The sequence below is a fragment of the Eubalaena glacialis genome, chromosome 2 (genome assembly GCF_028564815.1).
Source record: "Eubalaena glacialis isolate mEubGla1 chromosome 2, mEubGla1.1.hap2.+ XY, whole genome shotgun sequence".
In the NCBI taxonomy this organism is placed as follows: Eukaryota; Metazoa; Chordata; class Mammalia; order Artiodactyla; family Balaenidae; genus Eubalaena; species Eubalaena glacialis.
Genome location: NC_083717.1, coordinates 193928970 through 193956638, shown reverse-complemented (window position 1 = coordinate 193956638; position 27669 = coordinate 193928970). Strand labels below are relative to the sequence as shown.

Genomic DNA, 27669 nt, shown 5'->3' with positions numbered 1-27669 from the left:
TTGGACCATGACCCACACCAAGAAACACCTTTTACAACGTGACCCAGTCTTACACACAATCCTGTATCTCTCTATATGGATATATGTAGGCAGAATTTCAGGAGACAGCACTTAACCTTTACCATGTGTAGTATATTGTTTTATTTTTTATTTTAAATTAATAGACTCTGTTTTTTAGAGCAGTTTTAGGTTTACAGAAAGATTGAACCCCAACAGTTTTCCCTATTATTAACATCTTGCTTTAATGGGATACCTTTGTTGTAATCAATGAACTAATGTTCATACATTATTATTAACTAAAGTTCATAGTTTACATGAGGATTCACTCTTTCTGATGTACAGTTCTGTGAGTTTTGACAAATGTGGAGTGTCATTTATCTACCAATATGGTATCATACAGAGTAGTTTCACTGCCCTAAAAAATTCTTTTCCTTCCACTTACTCATCCTTCCTTCCACCCTCAACTCCTGGCAACCACTGATCATTTTACTGTCTCCACAGTTTTTTCTTTTCCAGAATGTCATATAGTTGGAATCATACAGTATGTAGCCTTTTCAGACTGGTTTCTTTCACTTAACCATGTGCATTTATGTTTCCTCCATGTCTTTTTGTGACTTGATAGCTCATTTCTTTTTATCACTGCATGATATTCCATTTTCTGGATGCACCACAGTTTATTTATCCATTCACCTACCGAAGGATATCTTGGTGACTTCCAAGTTTTGGCAGTTATGAATAAAAAGCTACTATAAACATTTGTGTGTAGGTTTTTGTGTAGATATAAATTTTCAATTCATTTGGGTAAATACCAAGAATCTTAATTGCTGGATCTCATGGTAAGAATATGTTTAGTTTTGTAAGAAACTGCCAGACTGTCTTCCAAAGTGGATGTACCATTTCACATTTCCACCAGCAGGTTCCTATTGCTCCACATCTTTGTCAGCATTTGGTATTGTCAGTGTTCTGGATTTTGGACATTTTATTAGGTGTGTAGTGGTTTCTCATTGTTGTTTTAATTTGCAATTCCCTAATGACCTCTGATGAACATCTCTTCACATGCTGATTTGCCATTTGTGTATCTTCTTTGATGAGGTGTCTGGATCTTTTGTTCATTTTTTGATTGAGTTCTTTGTTTTCTTATTGAGTTTTAAGAGTTCTGTGTATATTTAGGATACAGATTCTTTATCAGATATGTGTTTTATGAATATTTTCTCCCAGGCTGGTCTTTTCGTTCTCTTTTTAAAAATAAATAAATTTATTTATTTATTTATGGCTGCACGGGCTTTCTCTAGTTGCGGTGAGCAGGGGCTACTCTTCGTTGCGGTGCACGGGCTTCTCATTGCAGTGGCTTCTCTTGCTGCGGAACACGGGCTCTGGGTACGAGGCCTTCAGTAGTTGTGGCTCGCGGGCTCTAGAGCACCGGCTCAGTAGTTGTGGCGCACGGGCTTAGTTGCTCCACGGCATGTGGGATCTTCCTGGACCAGGGATCAAACCTGTGTCCCCTGCATAGGCAGGCAAATTCTTAACCACTGAGCCACCAGGGAAGTCCCTTTTCATTCTCTTAATACTGGTTTTTTTTTTTTAATGTGTGTTTTTTGGTTTTTTAAAATTTTTATTTTATATTAGAGTATAGTTGATTTACAGTGTTGTGTTAGAATACTATTTTATGTTGTTCTTCTCCATTAAAAAATAAAACTGGCCCTGAGGGCACTAATTGATTATACAGCACATTAGTAGGTCACAACCTGTGGTTTGAAAATCAGTTCTGCTTCCGTAACGTTCACATGGACAATGTCAGTAAAGCAACCATCATTCTGAGCAGTAATTCTCAACATTGATGAACAAGGGTGTCAGAGTTGATACTGCCCTGTTCCTATTTTAAAGGATTCTTTAAGTTTTAGTGAATAGATTAAATTTGGTCAGCTGCATCACCTCCACACATGGTATGGAGTAATGGCATATCTAGACATTACAAGAAGCTTCATGAGTTTTGTATTTCTACAAGGTTTTAGACAGGTTCCCTCAAAATGCATATGCTTTTAAATACTGGAGGGATTAAGTAAGTAAGGTGAAGGGAAGCTAAGATGTATATTTTGTATTCCCAGGAATAGTGTGTGACCAGATTTCACCAATTCAAGCTGGTGAGAGGAAATTTTTATATGATGGAATATATACTTTTAAAATATTAAATTATTAAAGCAAAGGGACTTCCCTGGTGGCGCAGTGGTTAAGAATCCGCCTGCCAATGCAGGGGACACGGGTTCGACCCCGGTCCAGGAAGATCCCACATGCCACGGAGCAACTCAGCCCGTGCGCCACAACTACTAAGCCTGCTCTCTAGAGCCCGCGAGCCACAACTACTGAGCCCTCGTGCCACAACTACTGAAGTCCGTGCGCCTAGAACCCATGCACTGCAACGAGAAGCCACCACAATGAGAAGCCCGCGCACCACAACGAAGAGTAGCCCCCGCTCACCACAGCTAGAGAAAGCCCGCGTGCAGCAATGAAGACCCAACACAGCCAAAAATAAATAAATAAAATAAATAAATAAAATAAAAAAGGCAAAAACAGTGACTTGAACTAATTGATATGGTTACTGAGGATCTAATTTAATGGTCATTTAACTGTATTAGTCTCTTATGAGTAGATGCTACTTAAATAATTGAATGTATCTGTCCTCAAGAGTGTTAAATATTTACTTCTTGCTTATTTAGAAAAAAATTCTTCGTTGATCTTGAAAGGCTAGTTCTAGTTCTTTGCCAAAATAATACGAATTCCAGTTACGGAAATTGAACGTAATATGATCTTACCAAACTATTCGTTCATTTTCTTTGGAGTTAATTCGTTTCCCCAAAATTTGCAGGAGTTGGGGTGGGACTCCCCCCCACCCCCAATACCCTGCAGTGCCACCTTGTGGAAAGAGGGAAAACTTTAACAAGGGATTTCTGTGATGTCTAGTTTTGAGTAAAATCTGCCAAATATCATATGCATGTGTACAGGCTTCTGACTTTTACACTAACATTTAAAAAATTTTTTTTAATTTATTTTTTGGCTGCCTTGGGTCTCATTGCTGCATGCAGGCTTTCTCTAGTTGGAGCGAGCGGGGGCTACTCTTCGTTGCAGTGCACAGGCTTCTCATCGCGGTGGCTTCTCTTGTTGTGGAGCATGGTCTCTAGGTGCGTGGGCTTCAGTAGTTGTGACACGCGGGCTCAGTAGCTGTGACTCGCAGGCTCTAGAGCGCAGGCTCAGTAGTTGTGGCGCATGGGCTTAGTTGCCCCGCGGCACGTGGGATCTTGCTCGGACACAGGGCTCAAACCCGTGTCCCCTGCATTGGCAGGCGGATTCTTAACCACTGCGCCACCAGGGAACTCCCAAACACTAACATTTTTAAAAGATTTTTATCCTTCTTCTCTCTAATGTGGAGTAACTCAGTGATTAGGGGGGGAAGATATTGGTCTTTTTTTTTTTTCCAATGGAGACCTTGAAGATAAGAAGGCAGACACCTACCCTTTGTGACTCAACCTATTTTAAAAAGAAATTTTTTATATACTTGGGGGAGTTTATTGAGTGCCTACTATGTGCCAGGCTTTACTCCAGGCACTAGTGATAGAGCAGTGAACTAACTAAAATCCCTGCTCTCAGGGAGCTTATGTTCTAGTGGGAGCAGACAGAGGATAAACAAATAAATAAATATACAGCATAGATCAGGTGGTGATGAAAACGAAGAAGAAAAAAAGCAGAGTGAGATAGAGGAGTGCTGTTTTAGATAGGTTGGTTAGGTGAGCAAATGTTTTAAAGGCTCTACTATGTGAATGACTTACATTAGTGGTAGATTCCCAGTGATTTTCTTTATGTAGCTCAAATGTTCTTGAGAGTGAGGAGAAGTTGACCTCTTAATCTGATATGGTTATGCAGTTAGCTGCCTGCTAGGCTGCCTCCATCTTTTATTTACTGAGCACACTTATATTTTACTCAGGCACTGAGTTAGAGAACACAGGTCCTGCCCTCAGTGGCCTTATGGCCATTCTGGGTTTTTTTTTTTAACAACTTTTAAAAAAAATAAAAATATGTGCAGCTTGAGACACACTTAGATGATTTCAAGAGCAGGTGATGGGTCACAACTCACTCCTGTGAGTCACAAACACTGTTCCAGTAGAGGATGTAATCATGAAAACCATTGATAATTTAGTGTAAGAATGTTATGCCAGAAATAGCCACAGTCTGTTATAGGAGAGCAAAAGAGGAGGCCCTGACTCACACTGGGTCAGGATGGGTAGACAATGGCGTCAGGAAATACTTCCAAGAGGAGGTGGACATTTGCGGATGATGGAGAAGGACGGACAGGCGGACAGGGTCTGATAGTGTGACTTGTCTGGGCAGAGGGAACAGTTTGAAGAAAGGCATATAAGGCATCTTATCATCACGTGCTATACTGGTTACAGCACATAGTATAAATCTTTGTGTGTTTTTCTAACTGTAGTTAACCAAATCTTTTATTTTCAACATATTAATCTTTTAGGAAGAATAAACATTAACTTCTTTTTTTCTTTGTTTTCTTTGCCTTCTTAATCCTTAAGCCTGTTGGGTTTCATCTCTATACATACTATTAAGAAAGAAAAAATAACACTACCCATTAGATTGTGACATGCTATCAGTTGTAAGATATATTGTGATTTCAAAGATATTAAAAAAAAGTGCATCTAGGATTAATACTTATGATATTTGTGTTGGAGATTCTTCAGTTTCTTTTAATCTAAGAAATACTTGCTAGAATAATGGTAGCAGTCCCATGCCTTTTCAGCTCCAATTTTAGGGGTTGCTCTAGGGAAGTATGTACCATCCAGGTCAATGCCAGCTTAATTTATCTCGAGAGCTTTTAAATCTGTCATGATTATAATGAAATTAGCTTTGATTGAGTAGTAGAGATTAGGGGAAATGGATTTTGCTAAGATTAGAAAAGATAGGGTTTACTAAAGACTATAATATAGAATTAAAAACTGAAGTAATGTGTAGTGACTTTCGGCTAAGTTATCTGGGAGTTCTTAGCTTTCAAAAATAAATGTTCAGACTCACAACTCTGCCATTCTGCCCCTCCTCCCCTTCCCCCATCATGTTGAACTTATTCACGAGCTGAAAAGTCTTGGTAATTCAAAAGTGTCCCCGAAGAGTGTCACACCATGGTTCATTCTGACAGCAGGTTCCTAAAGAATTCTGCTTTCCGAGCAGAGAAGCACAAGCCATGCCTTTACGGGTGCCACTGTGTGCCCATGGTGGGTGATGAGCATGCGAGACTGGCTCTGGCCAGAGGCCCGGCTTCCAGAAGCAGATGGTTGTGTACACCTTCAGTAGCTCACAGTGTGGAGAACAAATCATGGATCCTGTAGTAGACACAAGGGGTACAGGATGAGGAATGAGAAGGCTGAAGAGCTGCGGAAAACAGGACCCACTCCTGGTTATTAGTGAAATGTAGTTACAGCACTTAAAGAGAAGATAATTTTTAAAAATATTCTCACTGATTTGAAATTTTGATTTATAAACTGTGGTTTGGGAAAACATATTATTAGATCTTGAAAAGCATAGGCTATGAGGGGACTTCCCTGGTGGTCCAGTGGCTAAGACTCTGCGCTCCCAATGCAGGGGGCCCGGATTTGATCCCTGGTCAGGGAACTAGATCCCACATGCCACAATGCAGATCCCGCGTGCTGTAACTAAGACCTGGCGCAGCCAAACAAACAAAACAAATAAATAAATAAATTTAAAGCATAGGCTGTGAAATCACATGGGAAAATATTTACCATTAGAAGTATAAAATAAATATGAGTAAACAAGAATAAAAATATATTCCAAGGGCTTCCCTGGTGGTGCAGTGGTTGAGAATCCGCCTGCCAATGCAGGGGACACGGGTTCAAGCCCTGGTCCGGGAAGATCCCACATGCCACGGAGCAACTAAGCCCGTGGGCCACAGCTACTGAGCCTGTGCTCTAGAGCCCACGAGCCACAACTACTGAAGCCCGCGTGCCTAGAGCCCGTGCTCCGCAACAAGAGAAGCCACCGCAATGAGAAGCCCGCACACTGCAACAGAGTAACCCCTGCTCGCTGCAACTAGAGAAAGTCTGTGCGCAGCAACAAAGACCCAATGCAGGGGCTTCCCTGGTAGCGCAGTGGTTGAGAATCTGCCTGCCAATGCAGGGGACACGGGTTTGAGCCCTGGTCTGGGAGGATCCCACGTGCCGCGGAGCAACTGGGCCAGTGGGCCACAACTGCTGAGCCTGCGCGTCTGGAGCTTGTGCTCCGTAGCAAGAGAGGCCGCGATGGTGAGAGGCCCCTGTGCACCGCGATGAAGAATGGCCCCCGCTCGCCGCAACTAGGGAAAGCCCTCGCACAGAAACGAAGACCCAACACACCCAAAAAAATCAATCAATCAATCAATCAATAAATTTATATATTAAAAAAAAAAGACCCAATGCAGCCAAAAATAAATAAATAAATAAATAAATAAATTTATTTAAAAAAAAATTACACTTGTTCTGATGAAACTGGTATAGCATTAAGGCCCTTCAGTTCTGGACTTGTTTGCACTGGATCCAGGAATTACCTATTTTATTCCAAATTCTATAGATTCCAGGCCATTTATGTTAGTATTTAAAAGACCCCCACCTTTTAAAGATAAATTTCGTCTGTGGGTTAGTGAGCAGAAATAACTGTTTTATTTCTTATAAAAGAGAAATGTGTTTATAATATCCTAGAAGAACTGAAGGAAAAGTGCTTGTTTGTTGAACAGACTGGATGTATCTTACTTAGATCATGAGTAGTGTTTCCTCAGTTCTGTGGTATGGTGGAGGTTTTATATTTTGTCTGTCATTCGTGGAGTCGACCAGATTTCACAGTGCCTCCCATACATCAGATACTGATCAGGCAATGGGAACAAAAGATTCAAAAGTGAATTGCTTGGAGGCGCGTAGAGCCTAGTGTGATGTAATAAAGATGTGTGTTAAGAGCTACTGGATCACAAAGGAAGGAACATGTAGCCTCCCTGGTGAGAGGAGGTGGTGAAGGGAGGTTTTGCAAAGGTGGAAGCATATGAGCTGAGTTTTGAAGGGTGAATAGGAGTTTACAGGCAAACAGGAAGGGCACTGGGGCAGAGGGACAGCGGCCTGGAGAACTTGGACTTGAGGGAGCAAGGTTCATGGTGGGAAGGCACTAGGACTGGAAGGCTAGGAAGGTTGTGGGGAATCTTTTACCCGTGATAGGAGTTTGCAGTTTATCCTGTGGTCTAGGCTTTCTTGGAGGGCATTCTGTGGAAATCCAAGCCCCATGAGGGTCTCTGGGGGAGAAAAGTTAGAGATTCACATGAACATTACAATGTTAGACTCTTGAGTGCTCAGTAAAGAAACCAGTTTCCTGTTTATAAACCCGAAGAAATGTTTTGGGAAGGATTGCTATTAGGCAGTGCAGGGTTCCTGAATATTTTAAGCAAGGGAATGACTTCAACTGATTTACATTTAGGAAATTAACTGGCGACAGTGAAGGGGTAGGTTGGAGTAAGGGGAGATTGGTGGCAAGAGAACAGTCCGTAACTATTACTAGTTTTGGCAATAAAATCTGTCTGTCAGTATAGAGATGTTTAATCTCAAAATTTAGGAATTTAGGGCACTTCTAAGAAAAAAAAATATTTTAACAATGAACTAAAATACTTAGTTGACAGCCAAGATTTTGAGAGGAGAATTTTGGAACAAATGCAGATTTTGTTTTTGACTTTGATCAAAGATTAAACAAATACTTTATAATACTGTCTGATCAAAGAAAATCTTGGGTTTAAATTTTACTTTAGGAGTAATGTTTTTTAAAAATCCCTTATGATACAATCTCTTGAGTTCTTAGATCAAAGTGGTAGGGTTTTTAAAAGATTTTTTTAAAATAATGCTGGACAATTTTTATTTTTTAATTTTTTGAGTACATTATAATGTATCTTCATTTAAGGACCATTTTCATTTCTTTTAGTGTGATATATTATTTCTTCAGTCAATTTTTAAAAATAAATTGGATTTTTGGTCTTTCTGGTACCAGTTTTTAGGAGCCCTTTATCTATTGAGGAGATTGGCTTTTTATATGTAATATGAGTTGCAAATATTTTTCCCCAGTTTGTCTTTTTTGCTTTGTAAAAGATCCCTGTGTTTTATTACTTGAATATATCTTTTTCTGTGGTGTCTGGTTTTTGAGTCATAGGTAGAAAGGGCTCTGTACTCCAAGATTATAAAAAGAAATTTACCCAGTTTTAGTCTAGAATCTTTACAATTTTGTGATTTATATTTAAATATTTGATCTATTAGGAACTTATGCTTGTGTATGATGTGCAATATGAATCCATTTTTTTCCAGTTGGGTATTTTAATTGCTCAGGCATCATTCATTATATAGTCTTTTCCCTCCTCAGTTTTGAGATACCTGCTTCATCATTTACCATTTTCTGTTTCTGGACTTTATAATTTGTCCCATTGATCTATTTATGTGCTGGTGCCATACTGTTTTGAGGCTTTATAATATCTAGTAGTGCTAGTTTCCTTCTAATACTCCTCTTTTGGCATTTTCCTAACTTGTCTTACATTTTAATTTTTCTACATGAACTTTAGGATCAGCTTAACCTGTCCTGTAAGCATTCTGGCAGGGCGGAGTGGCAGTGGCGGAGTGGGGAGGTGGGGGGATCACTTTTAATTTACAGATTAATCTCTTTATTGATTGATGACTCTAAGTTGTAGCTTTAATTTAATATTTCTCTTACAGATGATATTAACCGTGTTCTTGAGCAACAATGAACAGATTTTAACAGAAGTTCCTATAACACCAGAAACAACATGTCGGGATGTTGTAGAATTTTGCAAGGAACCTGGAGAAGGCAGTTGCCATTTAGCTGAAGTGTGGAGGGGAAATGGTATGTATTAGGCTCTATAAAGATGACTAAGTACATGAAATCCAGTGTTTATTGAATACAGAATGTTGTTTCTGGTTCTTTGTTATCTGAGGTAATAAGGAATTGAGTAAAGTAAAAACTATTCTATCGCATGAGGATAGGATGTTATAAATGCTGTTTGCAAAAAAGTGTGTTCTGTGATTTGACCCTCACCGTAGCCGTGTGGAAGAAGCTGGGAAAGCGGATCCGGTTCTCGTGTGAAGGCTTTCTGACATCACTACTGACCAAACGAGAGTTCTCTGTCCACTGAGACCTTAACAGTGTTTTGTTTGTTGCATGTCATGTTGTCCATCTGCTTTTCTTTTCCCTATGATAACTTCACGAAGACAAAAACATTATCGTGTTCCCCTGTGTACAAAGCCTTTTAAATAGTAAGTGCTTCATAAATATTTGTTTATTAAGTTGAGAAGAGTTAATACTGGCTCTTACATTTAAGGATTTGTCAGCTAGGTGGACAGAGATGATCAGTGTAGGTAATATAATTACCGAATACAGAAAATTCTGCAAAATAATGTGGACTCTCACGGAGGGGTGGAATTGAACTAGGATAGGATACACCGGGCGAGGGGAGCAGTGTGAGGGAAGGACAAGAGAAGAGCATGGACAAGGCGTGCTCCTCAGACAGCACTGAGAGGAGGGGGCCCGGGAGGGTGGGAACTAGACTGGCAAGGCCACCTGCTCCGGCAGCTTGTGGAAGGAGGTAGCTGTGTGCATGGATGGGTCTGAGTCAGGAAACAAGAGAGTGGTCAGTTGGAACATGCTGTGTATGAGGTGGGCGTTCAGATGGATGTGTTTAAAGGACACTTAGGGATAATCAGTGAATTCTTACACTTTTTAAAAATAATTTTTTAATTGAGGTATAATTGACATACAACATTTTATTAGTTTGAAATGTACTACATAATTATTTGATATTTGTATATATTGTGAAATGATCACCACAGTAAGTCTAGTTAGTATCCATTACTGTACACAGTTACAGAATATTTTTTCTTGTGATGAGAACTTTTAAGGTCTACTCTCTTAGCAACTTCAAATATGCAGTATGTTTTTTTTTTTAATTAGTTTATTTTTGGTGGCATTGGGTCTTCGTTGCTGTGCACAGGCTTTCTCTAGTTGCAGCAAGTGGGGGCTACTCTTCATTGTAGTGCGCGGGCTTCTCATTGCGGTGGCTTTTCATTGCAGAACATGGGCTGTAGGTGTGCGGGCTTCAGTAGTTGTGGCACGCGGGCTCAGTAGTTGTGGCTCACAGGTTCTAGAGCACAGGCTCAGTAGTTGTTGCTCCGCAGCATGTAGGATCTTCCCGGACCAGGAATCGAACCCATGTCCCCTGCATTGGCAGGCAGATTCTTAACCACTGCGCCACCAGGGACGTCCCTGCAGTATGTATTATTAACTCTGGTCACCATGCTGTACATTACATCCCCAGTAAGAGTTCTTTATATATTGTAGATACAAGTCCCTTATTAGGTATATGATTTGTAAATATTTTCTTCCAAAGTCTTGTGCTTTTAATGTTATCCTTCAAATTCAGAGTAAAAACTTTAAGGACACATTGAGAGAAACTTGACTTTGATAAATGGTGGACTATTTACTAAAGTAGAAGTAAGAGGCCAGGTCCTCAGTTATCAGTCTGATACCAGCTACAGGAAGAGGGGTGTTAAGTAATTGCAGTTTTTAGAGGACTAATGTTAGAGCCTGGTCATTCCATCATTGTTTGCTCTTCTCTAGCCTCTTAGCACTCTTGCTTTTTGTGGCTTGCTATCACTTCTTATTCCTTATCTGCCTCTTATATTAGTCTGGGAGCGCCCCAGTGGTCCCTGGCCACTTGAGTCACTCAGTTGGTGCAGTCCTTGGCTCCAGGGCCATCTGAAATCATACCCTGTGGTCTAGGCTCATCAGGAATGAGGCCTACCTCCTCGGAACACAGAGGGTCACAGCCACTGCTCCCATTGTCTAGAGCAGTCCCTAGCACCCACGCACCTTTGCCTCTCATCCCTTCCTTGAATCTCAGAGTGCGTTAAGGGTCCCTCCCCTTTGCTCCAGTACTGTCATTGTATTTATCAAAACATAATATAGTAGCTTTCATCTCTCTCTCTCTTATTGGACTAAAATTCCTGAAGGCAGGAACTTGTTTGTTCACCATCATACCCCCAGTGCCCAGCCTGTTTCTCATAATAGGCCCTGAGTAAACACTTAAATCATTGAGTAAATTGGAGCAGCAAAGCAAGATCTTGAAGTGATGGGGGTGGATGAGATTCAAAGAAAGGGGAAAAAGCACAGCCTTTTTCAGTCTTTTTTACCCCAGAGGAACCCTTAAGGTAATTTTCAGATTTTGGAGAACACTTTGCATAAAAATTACTGCATCCATAACACATGGTATACTCATGTCATCAGTATTCAGAAATATGATACTCCAATATAATTGTCAGTGCTTTTGAGAAGAGAGTATTTCTCTGTGGCTCTGTGTATTAGTTTGCTCAGGCCGCCATAACAAAGTAACACAAACTGGGTGGCTTAAATAAGAGAAATTTATCTTTTCACAATTCTGGAGGCTAGAGGTCTGACTGAGATCAAGGTGTCAGCAAGGTTGGTTTCTCCTGAGGCCTCTCTCCTTGGCTTGTAGACAGCAGTCTTCTCCCTGTGTCCTTACATGGCCTTCCGTCTGTGTGTGTCTGTGTCCTAATCTCTTCTTAAAGGGACACCAGTCATTTGGATTAGGGCCCACCCTAATGACCTCATTTTAACTTATTACCTCTTTAAAGATCCTGTCTTCAAATAAGGTCACATTCTGAGGTACTACGGGTTAGGACTTCAGCATATGAATTTGTGTGTGAAGGGACACAACCCAACCCATAACAATCTGTTAACTTGGCCAGCGTATTATCCTGATCTTTTTGTGGTTCCCTTCCTCACAGAGGATGTCAGCTCTAATGCAAATCAGGAGTGTAGGTAGGACCTTCAGTTTTTCTTTTTGTGAAATTTCCTACTTGATTTTCTTTTTGCCTTATCCAAGAATGGCTGAAAGTCTTATCATAGATTTCTCCATTACATAAGATGCTAATGAGGTATAGTATGCTATTAATTCTACATGATATGTGTGGGGTAGTTTTGTTTTCACTTTAAAACAGAAATAACATTTTAGTTAACCCTTCTTATTTAAAAAAGGTAATGAAGCTTAGCTTGCTTTTCTTGAAGTTAGTCTTTTCTTTAAAATTTTTTTATTTATAAAGGGAAACAAATTTTTTTTGTAACTGGCTTTTGTAACTGGCTTTTGTAACTGGCTTTTGTAACTGGCTTTAAGACAAAATTGGAGTTTTAACTTTATAAAGTTATGCTCAGACTTGGTAGATTTAAGTGAAGATTGTAAGTTGATTTTAATTAATGTGAAAAAAATTTGTAAGCCAAAGCAATATGAATAAAAATATGGCCTAAGACACAATTTTATGTAAAACCAAGGGACATGATTAGGCTTAAACATGGGCCTCACAGCTATAAAACTACAATATACAAGTTCTTAAAAATCTTTTTTATAGGCCTATATCCATAAAAAGTGTTACTTTCAAAACTAAAAATATGGAATGATATTACTTCTTTAGTGTTCAATTTGTGCTTGCTTTTCGCTGTACAAATACTCAGTTCAGAGTTGAACTAAGCACACACAGATTTCATTTTCAACTGAGATGAGATGATTATGTCCTTGCCCTTGATGTTGGTTGAATAGACAAAGCTTGCCTGCACATGTAGGAAGATGAAACGGCAGCAGCACAATGTGCGCTGCATTTCTGTGAATGGTGGGGTTTTCCTCCTCGCGGAAGTCTGGCACTTATCTAGGACTGAACAGTAAATCACACCTTGAATGTATGATGAGGCTGCAGCTTGCACAGCTCTTTCTCTTGACTCAGTGTCAGGTTCTCAGACTGAGCAGGAGGAGTCTCTCACCCAGCCACACTCTTGTGTTGAAAGGAGCCAAAATACTGTTCACTTTTGTCCTGCTCCTCTCCCACGTCAGGCGGTTTTCTGTGAGCCTTGGAACTTGGCGATATCCTTTCTCGCTTTCAAGCGCAAGCGGCAGTGGGAACATTTCAAGATTTCCTTTTTTTTCCTTTTAATTGAGATAAAATTCACATAGCATAAAAATCCCCATCTTAGTGTACAACTTCGTGGTTTTTAGGACATTCTCAGTGTTACGCAACTATCTCCAAACTCTGTACCTCCCCATTCCTTCCTCCCCCAGCCCCTGGCAACCACTGTATTACTTTCTGGCTCTATGTATTTGACTGTTTTAGGCATCTCATATAAATTGTATCATATAATATGTGACTTTTTAAAAAAATTATTTATTTTTAGTGTGTGATTTTTTGATCTAGCTTTTTTCTCTTAGCATGTTTTCAGGATTCATCCATGTTGTAACATGTATCAATACTTAATTTCTTTTTTTGGCTGCAAATATCCATTGTATGATATACAACAGTTTATTTATCCTTTCATCAGTTAATGGACATTTGGGTTGTTTCCACTCTTTGGCTACTATGAATATTGCTGCTGTGAACATTCACATACAAGTGTTTGTGTGGGCTAGCTGTATTGCCAGCATGTGCGTTGTCAAGCCTTTATACATCTGATTGCCACCTGTAACATTTTAATGGATAACAAGATTCAGCCAATTTGTTAATGTGTTTCTTTGAAAGAGTGGGAGGCATACTGCTTCATGATAAATATACTAAAGGACATTTTTTTCACTGTTCCCCATTTAATGTTGCAAAATTGCTTTTATGTTTACTTCTTTGTGTTTATATGTTACCTAAATTATTTCCCATTCATGGTCTTGCTTTCATTTCATTAAAGTTAAAATTCAGTGCTTGTAATATCCTTGAATTCTAATATATATGTGTACATTTATTTTAAATTATTTTTATTCATTTTTTACTTTTGGTAGGAGTCATTTTGTTTGTTTCTGGGAAAAGTAAGATTTTTTTGTTTGTTTGTTTGTTTTCCTAGAGCGTCCCATACCCTTTGATTATATGATGTATGAACATCTTCAGAAGTGGGGGCCACGAAGGGAAGAAGTGAAATTTTTTCTTCGACATGAAGATTCCCCAACCGAGAGCAGTGAACAAGGTAGATAAGTGCTTTTTCCCCCATTTGCTAATTTTTGCCATAAAAGTTAATTTAAACATTAAATTAATTAAAATTAATTTAAGAATTAACAGGAATAAACATTAAATTATTCACATGATTTTCCCCCCTTCACTTACAAGTGGTGAGAGGGAGAGTTGGTATCTCACGGGGTTTTTTGACTTCTGTTATTGCAGTTTATGATTATTTCACACTTTCAGCCTCCTCCTCAGGATCCTAGGTCAGTCACGTAATGCACTGAAACGTGTAAGGGGACCTGCTGTTGAAAGGGATTGCTTTTGATAAATATCATATGGATGAAATCTCTAGATTTTAAGAATAAATGAAACCATGAAAAGATCATAAAAATTCTGGGAAATATATATATATTTATATAGTGTGTATATGTGTATATATACACATATATGTATATGGAGAGAGAGAGAAAAACAAGAACAAGACCTAAGTGGGGAGTTCTCTGGTGGCCTAGTGGTTAGGATTGCGGGCTTTCACTGCCGCAGCCTGGGTTCAGTCCCTGGTTGGGGAACTGAGATCCTGCAAGCTGCGCGGTGCGGCCGAAAAAAAAAAAAAAAAAAGAACAAGGCCTAAGTGTAACTAACTCTAAACCATAATAGAAAAGACAAACCAAATTATTAAAATAAAAAAACAAAAAAAACCTCTTTGCATGGCAATAGCCACATTAAAGCAAGGTCAAAAGACAATATAAACTGGGAAACAGCATTTATAGCTCATATGGCAAAGGGCTAATTTCCTTTACATAAAATGATAAGAAAAAAAACAGTAAAAAAAAAAAAAAAAAAAAAGGGCAAAATATACAAACCTGAAGTTCACAGAAAAGGAAATATTCATGACCCAGAAATATATGAAAAGAAGTTCAGCCTTACTCCTAATAAAAGAAATGTAGGGGGGCTTCCCTGGTGGCGCAGTGGTTGAGAATCTGCCTGCCAATGCAGGGGACACGGGTTCGAGCCCTGGTCTGGGAAGATCCCACATGCCGCGGAGCGACTAGGCCCGTGAGCCACAGTTGCTGAGCCTGCGTGTCTGGAGCCTGTGCTCCGCAACAAGAGAGGCCGCGATAGTGAGAGGCCCGCGCACCGCGATGAAGAGTGGCCCCCACTTGCCGCAACTAGAGAAAGCCCTCGCACAGAAACGAAGACCCAACACAGCCATAAATAAATAAATAAAATTAAAAAAAAAAAAAAAAGAAATGTAGGAAAAACACTGAGATACTGTATTTCACCTGTCACGTGGCCAAGATTAGAACATTTAATAACACAGTGTTGGCAAGAACGCTGAGAAACAGGCAGCCTTCCACACTGTTGGCAGCTTCTGTAGAGGGCAGTTTGGTGGTATCTATTAAGCTTACAAAAGCATGAAACCTTTCACCCAGCAATCTCACTTTTGAGAATTTATCCTAAAGCTGTGTCTGCACACATACAAAATGACCTCTACATAGTGTAGCTCATGGGCACTGCTGGTAGGAGCAGCCTTCAATGCCTCCAGGGGCGTTGGCTGAAGAAACCGGAGTACATCTGCTCTGTGCCCTGTCCCAAACCACTTCCTGCACTTGTTACTTGAATAAGCACAGTGTACACACGTGCTGCCTCCTGTGTAACAGAGATGAAAGAGTAATGATGTATTCTGTGTTGGCTTGTGTGTATGAAATATCTTTGGAACGATAAGTAAGAAACTGGTAACATGGCTAGCCTGGGGCGGAAGGCTGCTGGGTAGGGGAAGGAGGGAGGGAAAATTGGTCATTTATATCTTTTGGTTCATTTTGAATTTTTAAAAAAAATTTATTTATTTTATTTATTTATTTTTGGCTGCGTGGGTCTTCGTTGCGGTGTGCGGGCTTCTCACTGAGGTGGCTTCTCTTGTTGCAGAGCACGGGCTCTAGGCACGCGGGCTTCAGTAGTTGTGGTGCGCAGGCTCAGTAGTTGTGGCTCGTGGGCTGTAGAGCGCAGGCTTCGTAGTCGTGGTGCATGGGCTTAGTTGCTCCGCGGCGTGTGGGATCTTCCTGGACCAGGGCTCGAACCCATGTCCCCTGCATTGGTAGGCGGATTCTGAACCACTGCGGTGCAGTGAAGCCTGTTTCCTTTTGAATTTTGAACCATAGGAATATACTACTTTTTAAAAAAAAATTTTTATTGGAGTATAGTACGTTTACAATGTTGTGTTAGTTTCAGGTATACAGCAATATGAATCTATTATACATATACATATATCCACTCTTTTTTAGATTCTTTTCTCAAATAGGCCATTACAGAGTATTGAGTAGAGTTCCCTGTGCTGTACAGTAGATCCTGATTAGTTATCTATTTTATATATAGCAGTGTGTATATGTCAATCCCAGTTTCCCATAAACTACTTATTTTTGAATTAAAATTTAAAATAAGGGAATCTTTTTTTTGGGAAAGCATATACACTGTGCAGTTAAGAAAGAAACCTTTGTTATTTAACGGTGATTATGGATTACTTCTGGTATTTAAAAAAAAAAAAAACAATGAAAGGACATCCTTTTGTAAAAAGAAGATTCTTTTATTACAAGTTATCCCTCTTTATTTATTTATTTTTTGCCGAGCCACATGGCTTGTGGGATCTGAGTTCCCCGACCAGGGATTGAACCCGTGTCTTCTGCATTGGAAGCACAGAGTCTTAAGCACTGGACCGCCAGGGAAGTCCCTAGTTGTATTTTTTTATAATACCTATTTATTTATTTGGCTGCTTCAGGTCTTCGTTGCAGCGCGCGGGTTCCTCGTTGTAGCACGCGGGCTTCTCTCTAGTGGTATGCAGGTTTTTCTGTCTCTAGTTGTGGTGCACGGGCTCCAGGGCTCATGGGCTCTATGGTTTGTGGCATGCGGGCTCTCTCGTTGAGGCGCACAAGCTCAGTAGTTGTGGCGTGCGGGCTTAGTTGCCCCATGGCATGTGGGATCTTAGTTCCTTGACCAGGGATCAAACCTGCGTCCCCTGCATTAGAAGGCGGATTCTTTACCCCTGGACCACCAAGGAGGTCCCTGTATTTTTAATTAAAGGATATTTTGCCACTAGGATGAGCTACCGTCTGCTTTAAAATCATCTTCCCGTAGCTGTAAATATCACGCTGTTTTTCACAGTGCATCATTACTTCTGGTTTTTATTCCACTGGGTGTTGGTCATCTGGAGTCAGGAGACCAAGGCTCCAGGCCTAGCTCTTCATCCATTTCTACCTTAGAAAAGAGCCCTGCCTCTCTGGACGGACTCCTGAGGAGGATTAGACTAGCTGGCAGTTAAAGTGCTGTTCTAGTGCTAAGAACTTACTTTAACTCTCTACCTGAGTGCTCCAAATATTTATACCCTATACTTAAATTAAAAGTTTTATATTTTACTTTAATCATTATAATATGTGTACATAACCCTTACTGTCCCAGGATGGTGGAGTGGGGGGAAGGTCTTATATTGTTCTCACTCTATAAAGTCTGGAAGCGTTAGGGATACTTGAGGGAACTGTCTAGAGTCACAAGGAAGGGGACAGCACTGACCTTCCAGTTGACCTTCATCGTCACACCGGATGCTGCTCAGTCTTGCTGTGCTGACGTGGCAAGTACACCTGAGACAGTGGAAGAGCCGGGTGCTGAGCTGTGTGAGGTTAAGGAGACAATGCGTCCCAGGGGGATGGGGCTCGAGACGAGGGCCTTGAAGAGGGAGTCGGACCTGGAGGGGAGAGTACAGAGCTGCTGCATTGAAGGCAGGGGACCAGGATGAAGGAGGCTCCAAGGGGAGTGGTGCCAGGGAGTACACCTTTCTCGACCCAGGCTGGTACGGGGGGTTGGTCAGGATTGGAAGAACCAAATTCATCACACGACTCTCATCACTTTTCACAACTTTCAGCAAAGTCCCTGCTTCCCTATTTAATACTCCTCAGCTTAGCTTTGATGGCATTTGTAATGGGACCCTGCCAGTATCCTCAACCTGTCTCTTCTTTCTCTCTTCCACCATATTCTTCGTTGCATATGCATTCGCTGTCGTGCCCTAACTCACAGTTCCATCTTCCTCCAGCTGTGATGCTCCACCCTCCGCCCTCTTCCCTCTGCCTGTGCTTCTGCGTGTTCTGCCTCTCTCTCAGAGCTCAAGAAGAAAGGTGGCAGGTAGAACAGCTCTCATTGGGTGCTGTGTTCCATTTTATTTCTGTTCACTGAACTTCTCCTCCTGCTTATATTCTAATCAGCCAGAGGTGAAGAGCCAAGACGCATGTTTCCTCTCTGCTCCCCACAGAGCTGAGGACAAGCCAGTTGTCACCGATATATATTGTTTAAAAGGAGTTACATTTGAGTATTTATTGCCTATAGAACTATAAGATATAACAAGAAGTAAAGGACAACCCTGACTTAAAAGAGTAGGAATTCTCTATACGGAAGCTAGAGGAGAGTGTGGAGGACATTTCCTTCAATCACCTTGTATGCCTGGGGGAACACAAGCTTAATGTGTAAAGTAACTCGGTGCAGGTCATGTGCAGAGTGTAAGCTAGAATCCGGGGGCCGCTGTGATGGAGTTTGGAGTGAGGCCTCCTGGGTTCAGCACCGGCCCTGCTGCTTACTCAGTTTGGACCTTGGGCAACTGACTTCACATGCCTGTGCCTCCGTTTCCTTATGTGCGGGGTACATTGGGTTGTGGTGGCAGTTAATGAGGTGTCCTGGCGAAGTGCTCACTAAATGTCAGCTCTTATTATTATTTTCTGACTCCAGAATGCAGGATCATCAAGTTTCTTCTTTACCGTCAAAGATTAAGTGGCACTTGATATAATTTCAATGTTATGTGTTTTATAGTATTCTAATTTGATGGCTTGCTGTTTGCAAGAGGCAGCAATGATAGAATATTAAATTAACCCAAGTACCTTATTTCTTAAAAATACTAATAACTAAGAATTTAATTTACTCTGTAAACTGATAGATGCTATAGTCTAGGATGTGTGTATGTGTAATTTCTGCTAATAGGAAATATAATAGCTGTGATGAAATGGCTATTGTATATTATGCGACTGTGTTCGGTTGCATACTCTGTCATTCCCATTTGTTTAATCGCATTTTTCATTATCACCTCCCTAAGGGCCCTTTACTGGATATTGTATTCTTACTTGCCCCTGTCTTCCCCCTATCAGATGTACTGTATGTCTGTTTATGTACCCAGTAGCTTTGCTTTATACATAAAAAGAGTAAGATTTTTTTAAAAATAAATTTATTTATTTATTTGTTTATTTTTGGCTGCGTTGGATCTTCGTTGCTGTGCTCGGGCTTTCTCTAGTTGCGGCGAGCGGGGGCTACTCTTCGTTGCAGTGCATAGGCTTCTCATTGCAGCGGCTTCTCTTGTTGCGGAGCACGGGCTCTAGGCGCACGGGCTTCAGTAATTGTGGCACGCGGGCTCAGGAGTTGGGGCTCGCGGGCTCTAGAGCGCAAGCTCAGTAGTTGTGGCTCACGGGCTTAGTTGCTCCGCCGCATGTGGGATCTTCCCGGAGCAGGGCTCGAACCTGTGTCCCCTGCATTGGCAGCCGGATTTGTAACCACTGCGCCACCAGGGAAGTCCAAGCTTTAATTTTTAATAAAAATTAATTGTGATAAAATATACATAACGGAGAAGAAGCTCTGAAGTCTAGCTGTGGGCAAAGAGGCACCACTGGAAGGTGTGCTTCTTCTTGGACCCTCCCTGTGGTCAGGGACGCTGCAGCTCCCACCCAGCCTCCAGTTTGGGGCGCAGAGTCACTCTCTGCACGAGGTGCAGCTGGTCGGAGGCTCAGAGCTGCCTGGGAGGTAGCCTGTTCCAGCCAGCATTTCATCCAGGACCCAAGAGGGCTCCAGGAACCGGGAGGCGAAGGCCCAGGTCTGAGGACCATGTCCTCAGGTCACAGAGCAGAGGAGGCCCAGGCAGTGCCAGGAGTCAAGGTGAGGTTGGCAGGGGACAGGCCGCCCAGGAGGAGCGCCCCTGTGAGGCCCGAGAGCACCCCTCAGAAGAAGACCTGCCCATGGTCCCCATCTGTCACCCCTGCCCACACTCCTGTTGGCAGCCCGACCCCAGTCATCAGACCCCTGGTCCAGATGAGTGAGCTCCGCAAGCCTGAGGCAGACCTTCAGGACCCAGTCCAGGCCCAGGGCCCGGTGGAGGCGCGGCTGTTCAGGGCTGAGGGGGAGGAGGCTGCATCCCCCTCGTCTCCCTCCTACCCAGTCCGTGCCCCCCCCAACCCAGGCCGAGTCCTTGTCCCAGGAGGCACTTAATGTGATGATGGCTGACCTGGTGGGGTTCCTGCTCCTCAAGTATCGCGCCAAGGAGCCGACCACCGAGGTGGAAATGCTGAATATGGTCCTCAAAGACCATCGGGACCACTTCCCCGTGGTCTTCAGCCAAGCCTGCGAGTGCATGCAGCTGGTCTTTGGCGTGGATGTGAAGGAGGTGGACCCCAGCGAGCACACCTATGTCCTGGTCCCCACCCTGGGCCTCACCTGGGATGCCATGCTGACCGATGGGCAGAGCGTGCCCAAGGCTGGCCTCCTGGTGATGCTCCTGGCCATGATCCTCCTGGAAGGATCCTGCCTCTGAGGAGGAGGTCTGGGAAGCACTGAGCGTCATGCGGGTGTATGCAGGGAAGCAGCACTGCATCTATGGGGAGCCCAGGGAGCTGCTCACCAAAGTGTGGGTGCAGGAGGGCTACCTGGAGTACTGGCAGGTGCCCCACAGCGACCCCGCCCACTACGAGTTCCTGTGGCGTCCCCGGGACCAACGTGGAGACCAGCAAGTGGCAGGTCCTGGAGCATCTGCTCAGGGTCAATAGCTTGGATCCCAGGTCCTTCCCATCCCTGTGTGCAGAGGGTGTGAGCGATGAGGAAGAGGGAGCCTGAGCCAGAGCAGCAGCCAGGCTCCTTCCAGGCCCACGTCCAGCAGCTTCTCCCGTGGGGCAGGAAGGGAGGCTGATCCTCCACTGTGAGTTTGAAGAGGGAGCAGTCAGCCTTCTAAGTAGTGAGGGTCCGGGAGAGTGGGGGGAACACGGTGTGCAGCATCTTTGGGTTCCTGTTGTGTATGAGGACATGGAATTTCATCTTTTTTTTTTTAGGAATTCTTCAAATATTGTTCCTTTTAAAAGAAGGCTTAATAAGCTTCGGTATCTAAGTTTGTGAATGACATTGATCACACATGTATTTGCATTAATTCAGTTCAATGACAAGAGTTTTGCTATTTTGTAAAACAAATTGTAAGATTCCCATATTATTTTGTGATCCTGAACAAGATAACATGGCATTGGAATATGAATCTCTTGGAAATGAGAAAGAACTTTAGAATAAAATTGACGGGGTCAAGAAAAAGAGAAATAAAAGTAAAAGTTAATTCTAAAAAAATATATATATATATACACACACACACACACACACGCACGCATATAACATAAAATTTACCATCTTGACCATTTTCTAAGTGTTAGAAACTTTTTGATATAAAGCAATTTCAAAATTCTGAAATAGAATATTAGAAAAAATTTTCATTTAAACAACTTTATGTAAACAGGTTGATTATAAGACATTTTTTCAACTGTACTAATTTTTGAGTTGTCCAGCCTGGTATTTTATACTTGTGTTCAATAAATATTTGAATAAGCGAAGAAATGATAAAATATCGTTTTTCTAGTATGTCTTTTAGTGAGTTTGGCCTTCATTTCTCTAGGTGGCCGTCAGACCCAAGAGCAAAGAACTCAGAGAAATGTAATAAATGTACCTGGAGAAAAACGCACTGAAAATGGGGTAAGTAATAGTGAATTAAATTGAAAATTTTTAATTGCTTTTTATAGGTACTAATGAATTGGGGTTATAATTTATTTTTAAAGAATTAATTTTGGGGTAGTGCTAACCGAAAACAATAAAACAGCCAGTTATTTTACCAGCAAAACAAGTTTATTTGGGAACAGTGAAGAATTGCAATTCAGGACCCGCAGCTCTGGACAACCACATCCCAGTCCTCTAAAGCAAGAGGAAACTCTTTTTTAGAGGAGAAGGGGAAGTTGGGAGGGGCTGCTGTCAACAAAAGGTCTGTTGGAGGAACCTGGGAGTTTGAAATATGGTGGCTTTACATTGGCTGAATTGTTGTCAGGCAAGGAGGAGATCGTTCTTCCTGCTGCTGGTGGCAGTAGAGTGGTGTTACTTCCTCCGGGGATGCACAGTACGTCTCTTCCTGTTGGGATCTGCACCAGTGTCTAGTGGTATGTGTGTGAGAGCTCCCCATTGTGGCTTCCCAACTCCATTTTCCTGAGGTTGCCCTTTATTTTCACAGAAGTTGTCATTTCTGTTGAATATTTCAAACATTTTTATGAAGTTATAAAGCGGCAGTCACTTGAGTGGTAATGGTTTTATCAATCCACACCATGGCCCATGCACTGGATGGTCTCAAGCAGAGCAGTGCCCTCCATGCCCGTTACATGTTGCTGCCCACGGCATGTCCTGGAGCAGCAGCTGTGTGCCTCTGTGCTCATGACAGTGGCCCGTCCCCAGGAAGCAGATGGTCTAGTCTCTAGACTAAAAGATGGGCAGGCAGACTTGCTTTGTATCTTCAGTGTTGATGTCTTGATCCTTGTGTCAGGTCTTAAAAGACAAAGTGGCTGGTGGGTTGAAGTCTTCATAGGTGCCTCCAGGAAAGAGAACTTCCTTTATCATATGGTGTAGAGTTGGAGAATAGGCCTAACGTTGATTATAGGTGAGGAAGTTTATCTAAGTAGAAGGGTTCTTTTTTTTTTTTTTCTTTTTTTAATATTTATTTATTTTATTTGGTTGCACCGGGTCTTCGTTGCAGCAGGTGGGCTCCTTAGTTGTGGTTTGCAGGCTCCTTAGTTGTGGCACATGGGCTCCTTAGCGGTGGCATGCGTGTGGGATCTAGTTCCCTGACCAGGGATTGAACCTGGCCCCCTGCATTGGGAGCACTGAGTCTTATCCAGTGCACCACCAGGGGAGTCCTAAAGGGTTCTTTTTAAGAAATAACATGTTAAAAGAATGAGCAGAAATGAATGAATGAGAGTGAATGAATGAGAGAAGAAGGAAGAATGAGAAACTTTCACCATGGTCTTTTCTGAAAGTTTTAGTAATAAGTTTTCCAAATAATTTTCAGGCTGGAGAATTAGTTTCTTTTTCTGGCTCTGCCACTAACTAGGTGTATAGCCTTGGGCGGGTCACCCCCTGGCATGTGCTTGGCACAGCTATACACTGGAAAAAGCACAGGCCTGGAGTGTGGAGGGCCCGTGCTCAGACACGGCTTCAGAACTTTCTAACAAGCTAAGTCTGAGCAAGTTACTTTGCCTCTGTACTTTCCAACTCGCTATTATTGATTTCCGATTTTATTTCTTTTATTGGCTACCATTGTGACTTTAAATGATATACTTAAGTCTATATTTCTTTGTATGATCAACTTTAAACCATGTCTCTGGACCTCCCTTCTTGTAAGATGAGGGTATTAGCACCCCCTCCCTTTTCTCCGTCTCCCCTTCCCTCCTGTCCTACCTTCCAGCCTGTCCTACCTTCCAGCTTTTTCAGCTGTACCTTTTTTTTTTTTTTTTTTTTTTTTGGCCGTGTTGGGTCTTCGTTGCTGCGCGCGGGCTTTCTCTAGTTGCAGCAAGTGGGGGCTACTCTTCGTTGCAGTGCGCAGGCTTCTCATTGTGGTGGCTTCTCTTGTTGCGGAGCATGGGCTCTAGGTGTGCAGGCTTCAGTAGTTGTGGCACGTGGGCTCAGTAGTTGTGGCTCGCGGGCTCTAGAGCACAGGCTCAGTAGTTGTGGCACATGGGCTTAGTTGCTCCGCGGCATGTGGGATCTTTCCGGACCAGGCATCGAACCCGTGTCCCCTGCATTGGCAGGCGGATTCTTAACCACTGCGCCACCAGGGAAGCCCTCAGCTGTACTTTTATGTTGTCAATGTTGATAATATTTGTGTACTTTTATCTAAGTATAGTTAAGACTTTATACTTTGTTTATATATTGGTTATAAAGTTGAAAACCATTTAATGGTGTTTATTATTTTAGATTTTTCAGATATTATTCACTACAGAGCCAAGTGGTATACTAGATTATATTTTCTTCTTTTTGGTTCCAATGTCTTAATCCTTGTGCCACTCAAGGAGAACTATTCCTAATGTCAAGATTAAGGATTCTCCTTCCTTACCCTTCAATTTCTAAAGATCATTCCACAAATCCTCCTCTTATTCCTGCCTTCTGATATACTTGTCCACTCCAAATCTAGAGCCTTTGTGGGGTTCTGTCAGGCGTATGTGCTTCAGAAAATCGTAAGAAATAAAGGCCCAGGCCCCACTGGCAGAACTTTTGATGCAGTAAGTTTGGAATGGGTCTGGAAAACTCCCCATATGACTCTGTTGCCCTGCCAGGTTTGGGAACCTCCAGGTTACATGTACCCACTGTCGGAAGCATTCAGAACTTACCTGTACAACAGAATTTTGAAGATCCTTTTGAGTTCTAAGATTTCCTGACCTGAACTTTAGGGAAGGTGAAGTAAATACATTGAGTAGGCTCTGTGTATTGAGGCGGGGTATGTGTGTATATGATAAAGGGAAGGGACTCCGGAGGAAAGGATTCCCTTCCAATAATGTAATAAGGTGAGTTTTGATGTTTTGATGTGATGGGTCTGTGATCTTTTCCAGGATGAAGTTGTTTCTTGTTAACATGGAAATGAAGTTTACATTTCAAGAGCAACAAAACTGAAACCTGAAACCAAAATTAAAAATGTGTTTGTAGCCTTTACATGAGCTTATAATTAGAGGAAGGTAGAGAGCTAGCGAGGAGGTATAACTCTGTGCTAGAAGCATGACATCTAAGATGTTACTGTGTTTTATGGCACACACACCTGCCTTTTAAGCCTAATAATATATTACCTTTGTGAAGTACTTTATTGTCTACAAAGCACTTTTACATGCATTTTTAAAGTTAATAAGATGTTAAAAATGTCCTTCTCCAAAAATGTTTTTGTGTATATCCTGGATATAGAATGGTGGCACACTGAACCTTCTGTCTGTGGGCTGCAGCAACCAGGAACAGATCCAGCAGCCTGTGGGTTGGAAGAGAAGGACAGGCTGCTGATTTGGTGTGATGCATGCCCATTAGCAGCTGCTGAGGCAGGAGGCTGGGAAAGTTCTGTTCTCCCAAAATTGCAGGTCATGAAGTCAGGTTGTCTAAGAAATAAAGGCCCACGGGCTTCCCTGGTGGCACAGTGGTTAAGAGTCTGCCTGCCTATGCAGGAGACATGGGTTCGAGCCCTGGTCCATGAAGATCCCACATGCCACGGAGCAACTAGGCCCATGCGCCACAACTACTGAGCCCACGTGCCACAACTGCTGAAGCTTGCGCGCCTAGAGCCCGTGCTCTGCAACAAGAGAAGCCACCGCAATAAGAAGGCCGTGCACCGCAACGAAGAGTAGCCCCCGCTCACTGCAACTAGAGAAGCCTGCGCGCGGCAGCAAAAACCCAACACAGCCAAAAGTAGACAAATAAATAAATAAATAAATTTATGTATTAAAAAAAAAAAAAAGAAAGAAAGGCCCAGATCCCATTGGCAGAACTTTTCATTCAGTAAGTGTGAGGTGGGCCTGGAAGACTCCCCATATGACTCTGTTGCCCTGCCAGTTTGGGAACCTCCAGGTTATATGTACACACTGTCGTAAGCATTCGGAACTTACTTGTCCAACAGAATTTTCAAGATCTTGTTTAACTTTATGGTATAAAGGCAGATTGACTTATTCTCATTGTGTATGCCTGTATCGGGGTCCCAAGACCACCCCCGGTGTCGGTGATTTGCTTGGAGGACCCACAGGACTCAGCATTACGGTTGGGCTCACGGCTGCAACCTCCTCCAGCCAGAGGACACACGGCAAGAGCAGCAGAGGGAAGAGGCACACAGGGTGACGTCTGAGGAGACCAGGCTCCCAAGAGTCCGCTCCCAGTGGAGTCACACAGGATGCACCTAATTCTTCCAGCAGCTGATCGTGACATGTGTGAAATGTCTGCCAGGGAAGCTCATCAGAGCCCCAAGGCCCGGGGTTTTATTGGGAGCTGCTCATGTGGGCAGCCTCTGTCTAGCAAGCACCAAAACTCCAGACTCCCAGAAGGAAAGCAAGCATTTTACTTAGGTGTCCTGAAAGTATCTATACTTCTTTTCTGTTTTCTCAGCCAATCAGGCTAAATCTGAGTCCGTTTCTGCTTTATTCCTGTACATCCACTAAGTTGCCAAGGCCAATTGATCCTGCCCCCACCCCCCATATTTTCTTCTAAGAGCTTTATAGTTTTAGCTCTTATATTTAGGTCGGTGGTCCATTTTGAGTTAATTTTTGTGTATGGTATGAAGTAGGGGGGCCAGATTTATTCTTTTGCATGTAAATATCCTATTATCCCAGCACCATTTGGTGCAAAGACTATCCTTTCCCCATTGAATTGTCTTGGCACCTTTGTCAGATCAATTGACTGTATATGTGAGTGTTTGTTTCTGGAAGCATTTATTATTAATATGGTCACTTAGTTTCCTTGTTTTCCATATGGTACCCAGGACTCAGCTGGGACTGTCATCTCCCAGGCCAGATAACGTTTCAGTTGTCTAGAGAATAAACTTGTAGACTTCTGCCACGGTAGGAGAGAGGTGGTCACCTAGATCATAGAGTTGGGGAGGAGATCTAGGGATTTTACTGCTTCTTAAATATCTTTCACTCAGTTTGCTTTATTTTAGGTGCCTTACATTTCATCCCCCTTTCCAGAGAGACATAGTTTTGCCAATTCCTGAGCCCTTTGAAGGTTCTGTGATGTAACTGGTTTCTTCATCCAATTTCACCTCTTCTCTCTTGAGGTTTGTCTCAGATCTACTAGGTCAGTTACTTCTCATCCATTCTCCAGCTTCCAAACATTCTTGTTGTCTCCATTCCTGTTATCCTGTTTTTGTGGTTTTATATTATTTGATGTCAAAAATCCCTTTACTATCATATAGTGGTTTTGAGATTTAATGAAATTAGGGTTAAATAATTCTCTGTTTTGAGCAGAAGAGCTAAGTGTGCGTTTCTGCTAATTTCTCCTGTTGGGATTTGTTGCACTGACTGATTCTGGGGATTGGCATCTGTCAACCTAGCTGGAAAGTTCTCTACTGTTATCTCTACAGGTATTCCTTCTTCCACATTCTTTCTTTTTTCTTCTCTGGAACTTTGATTAGACATGTTATATCTTTCATTTTATCCTTAATTACTCTTATATTTTCACTTTCTTTGTCTCTTTGTACTGTGTTCTGGATAACTTCTTAAGATACATTTTTCAGTTAATGAATTCTGTCTTTCACTGTGTTTATTTGGATGTTAGTACATATATATGCTTTTAGTGTTACTTGTTATGAAAAGACAAGGCACAGTGTGGGAGAAAATACTTGTAAATACTATACCTGATAAGGAACTATACTCAGAATATAAAAAGAAATCTCAAATCTCATTAATAAAATAAATAACAGTTTTAGAAGAAGCAGGCAGAATATTTGAATAGATGCTTCACTAAAGAAGGTATGTGAATGTCAAGTAAGCATGTGTAAACA

The 27669-nt window shown here is 42.0% G+C and overlaps 1 protein-coding gene and 1 pseudogene across 3 annotated transcripts in view; both read left to right on the top strand.

Annotated features, from left to right (window-relative positions):
* The window catches only part of PPP1R13B (protein phosphatase 1 regulatory subunit 13B), an 86353-nt gene that overhangs the window by 24940 nt on the left and 33744 nt on the right, over positions 1 to 27669 (top strand). For 2 of the 3 annotated variants that reach the window (XM_061181344.1, XM_061181343.1), the window contains exons 2-4: positions 8781 to 8928; positions 13969 to 14088; positions 21787 to 21863. In XM_061181344.1, coding sequence (XP_061037327.1) covers positions 8781 to 8928; positions 13969 to 14088; positions 21787 to 21863 — 345 coding nt within the window. The remainder of the gene's footprint in view (positions 1 to 8780; positions 8929 to 13968; positions 14089 to 21786; positions 21864 to 27669) is intronic. The other variant, XM_061181345.1, reaches the window with a different exon arrangement.
* Positions 20172 to 20969, top strand: LOC133085725 (melanoma-associated antigen 8-like; annotated as a pseudogene).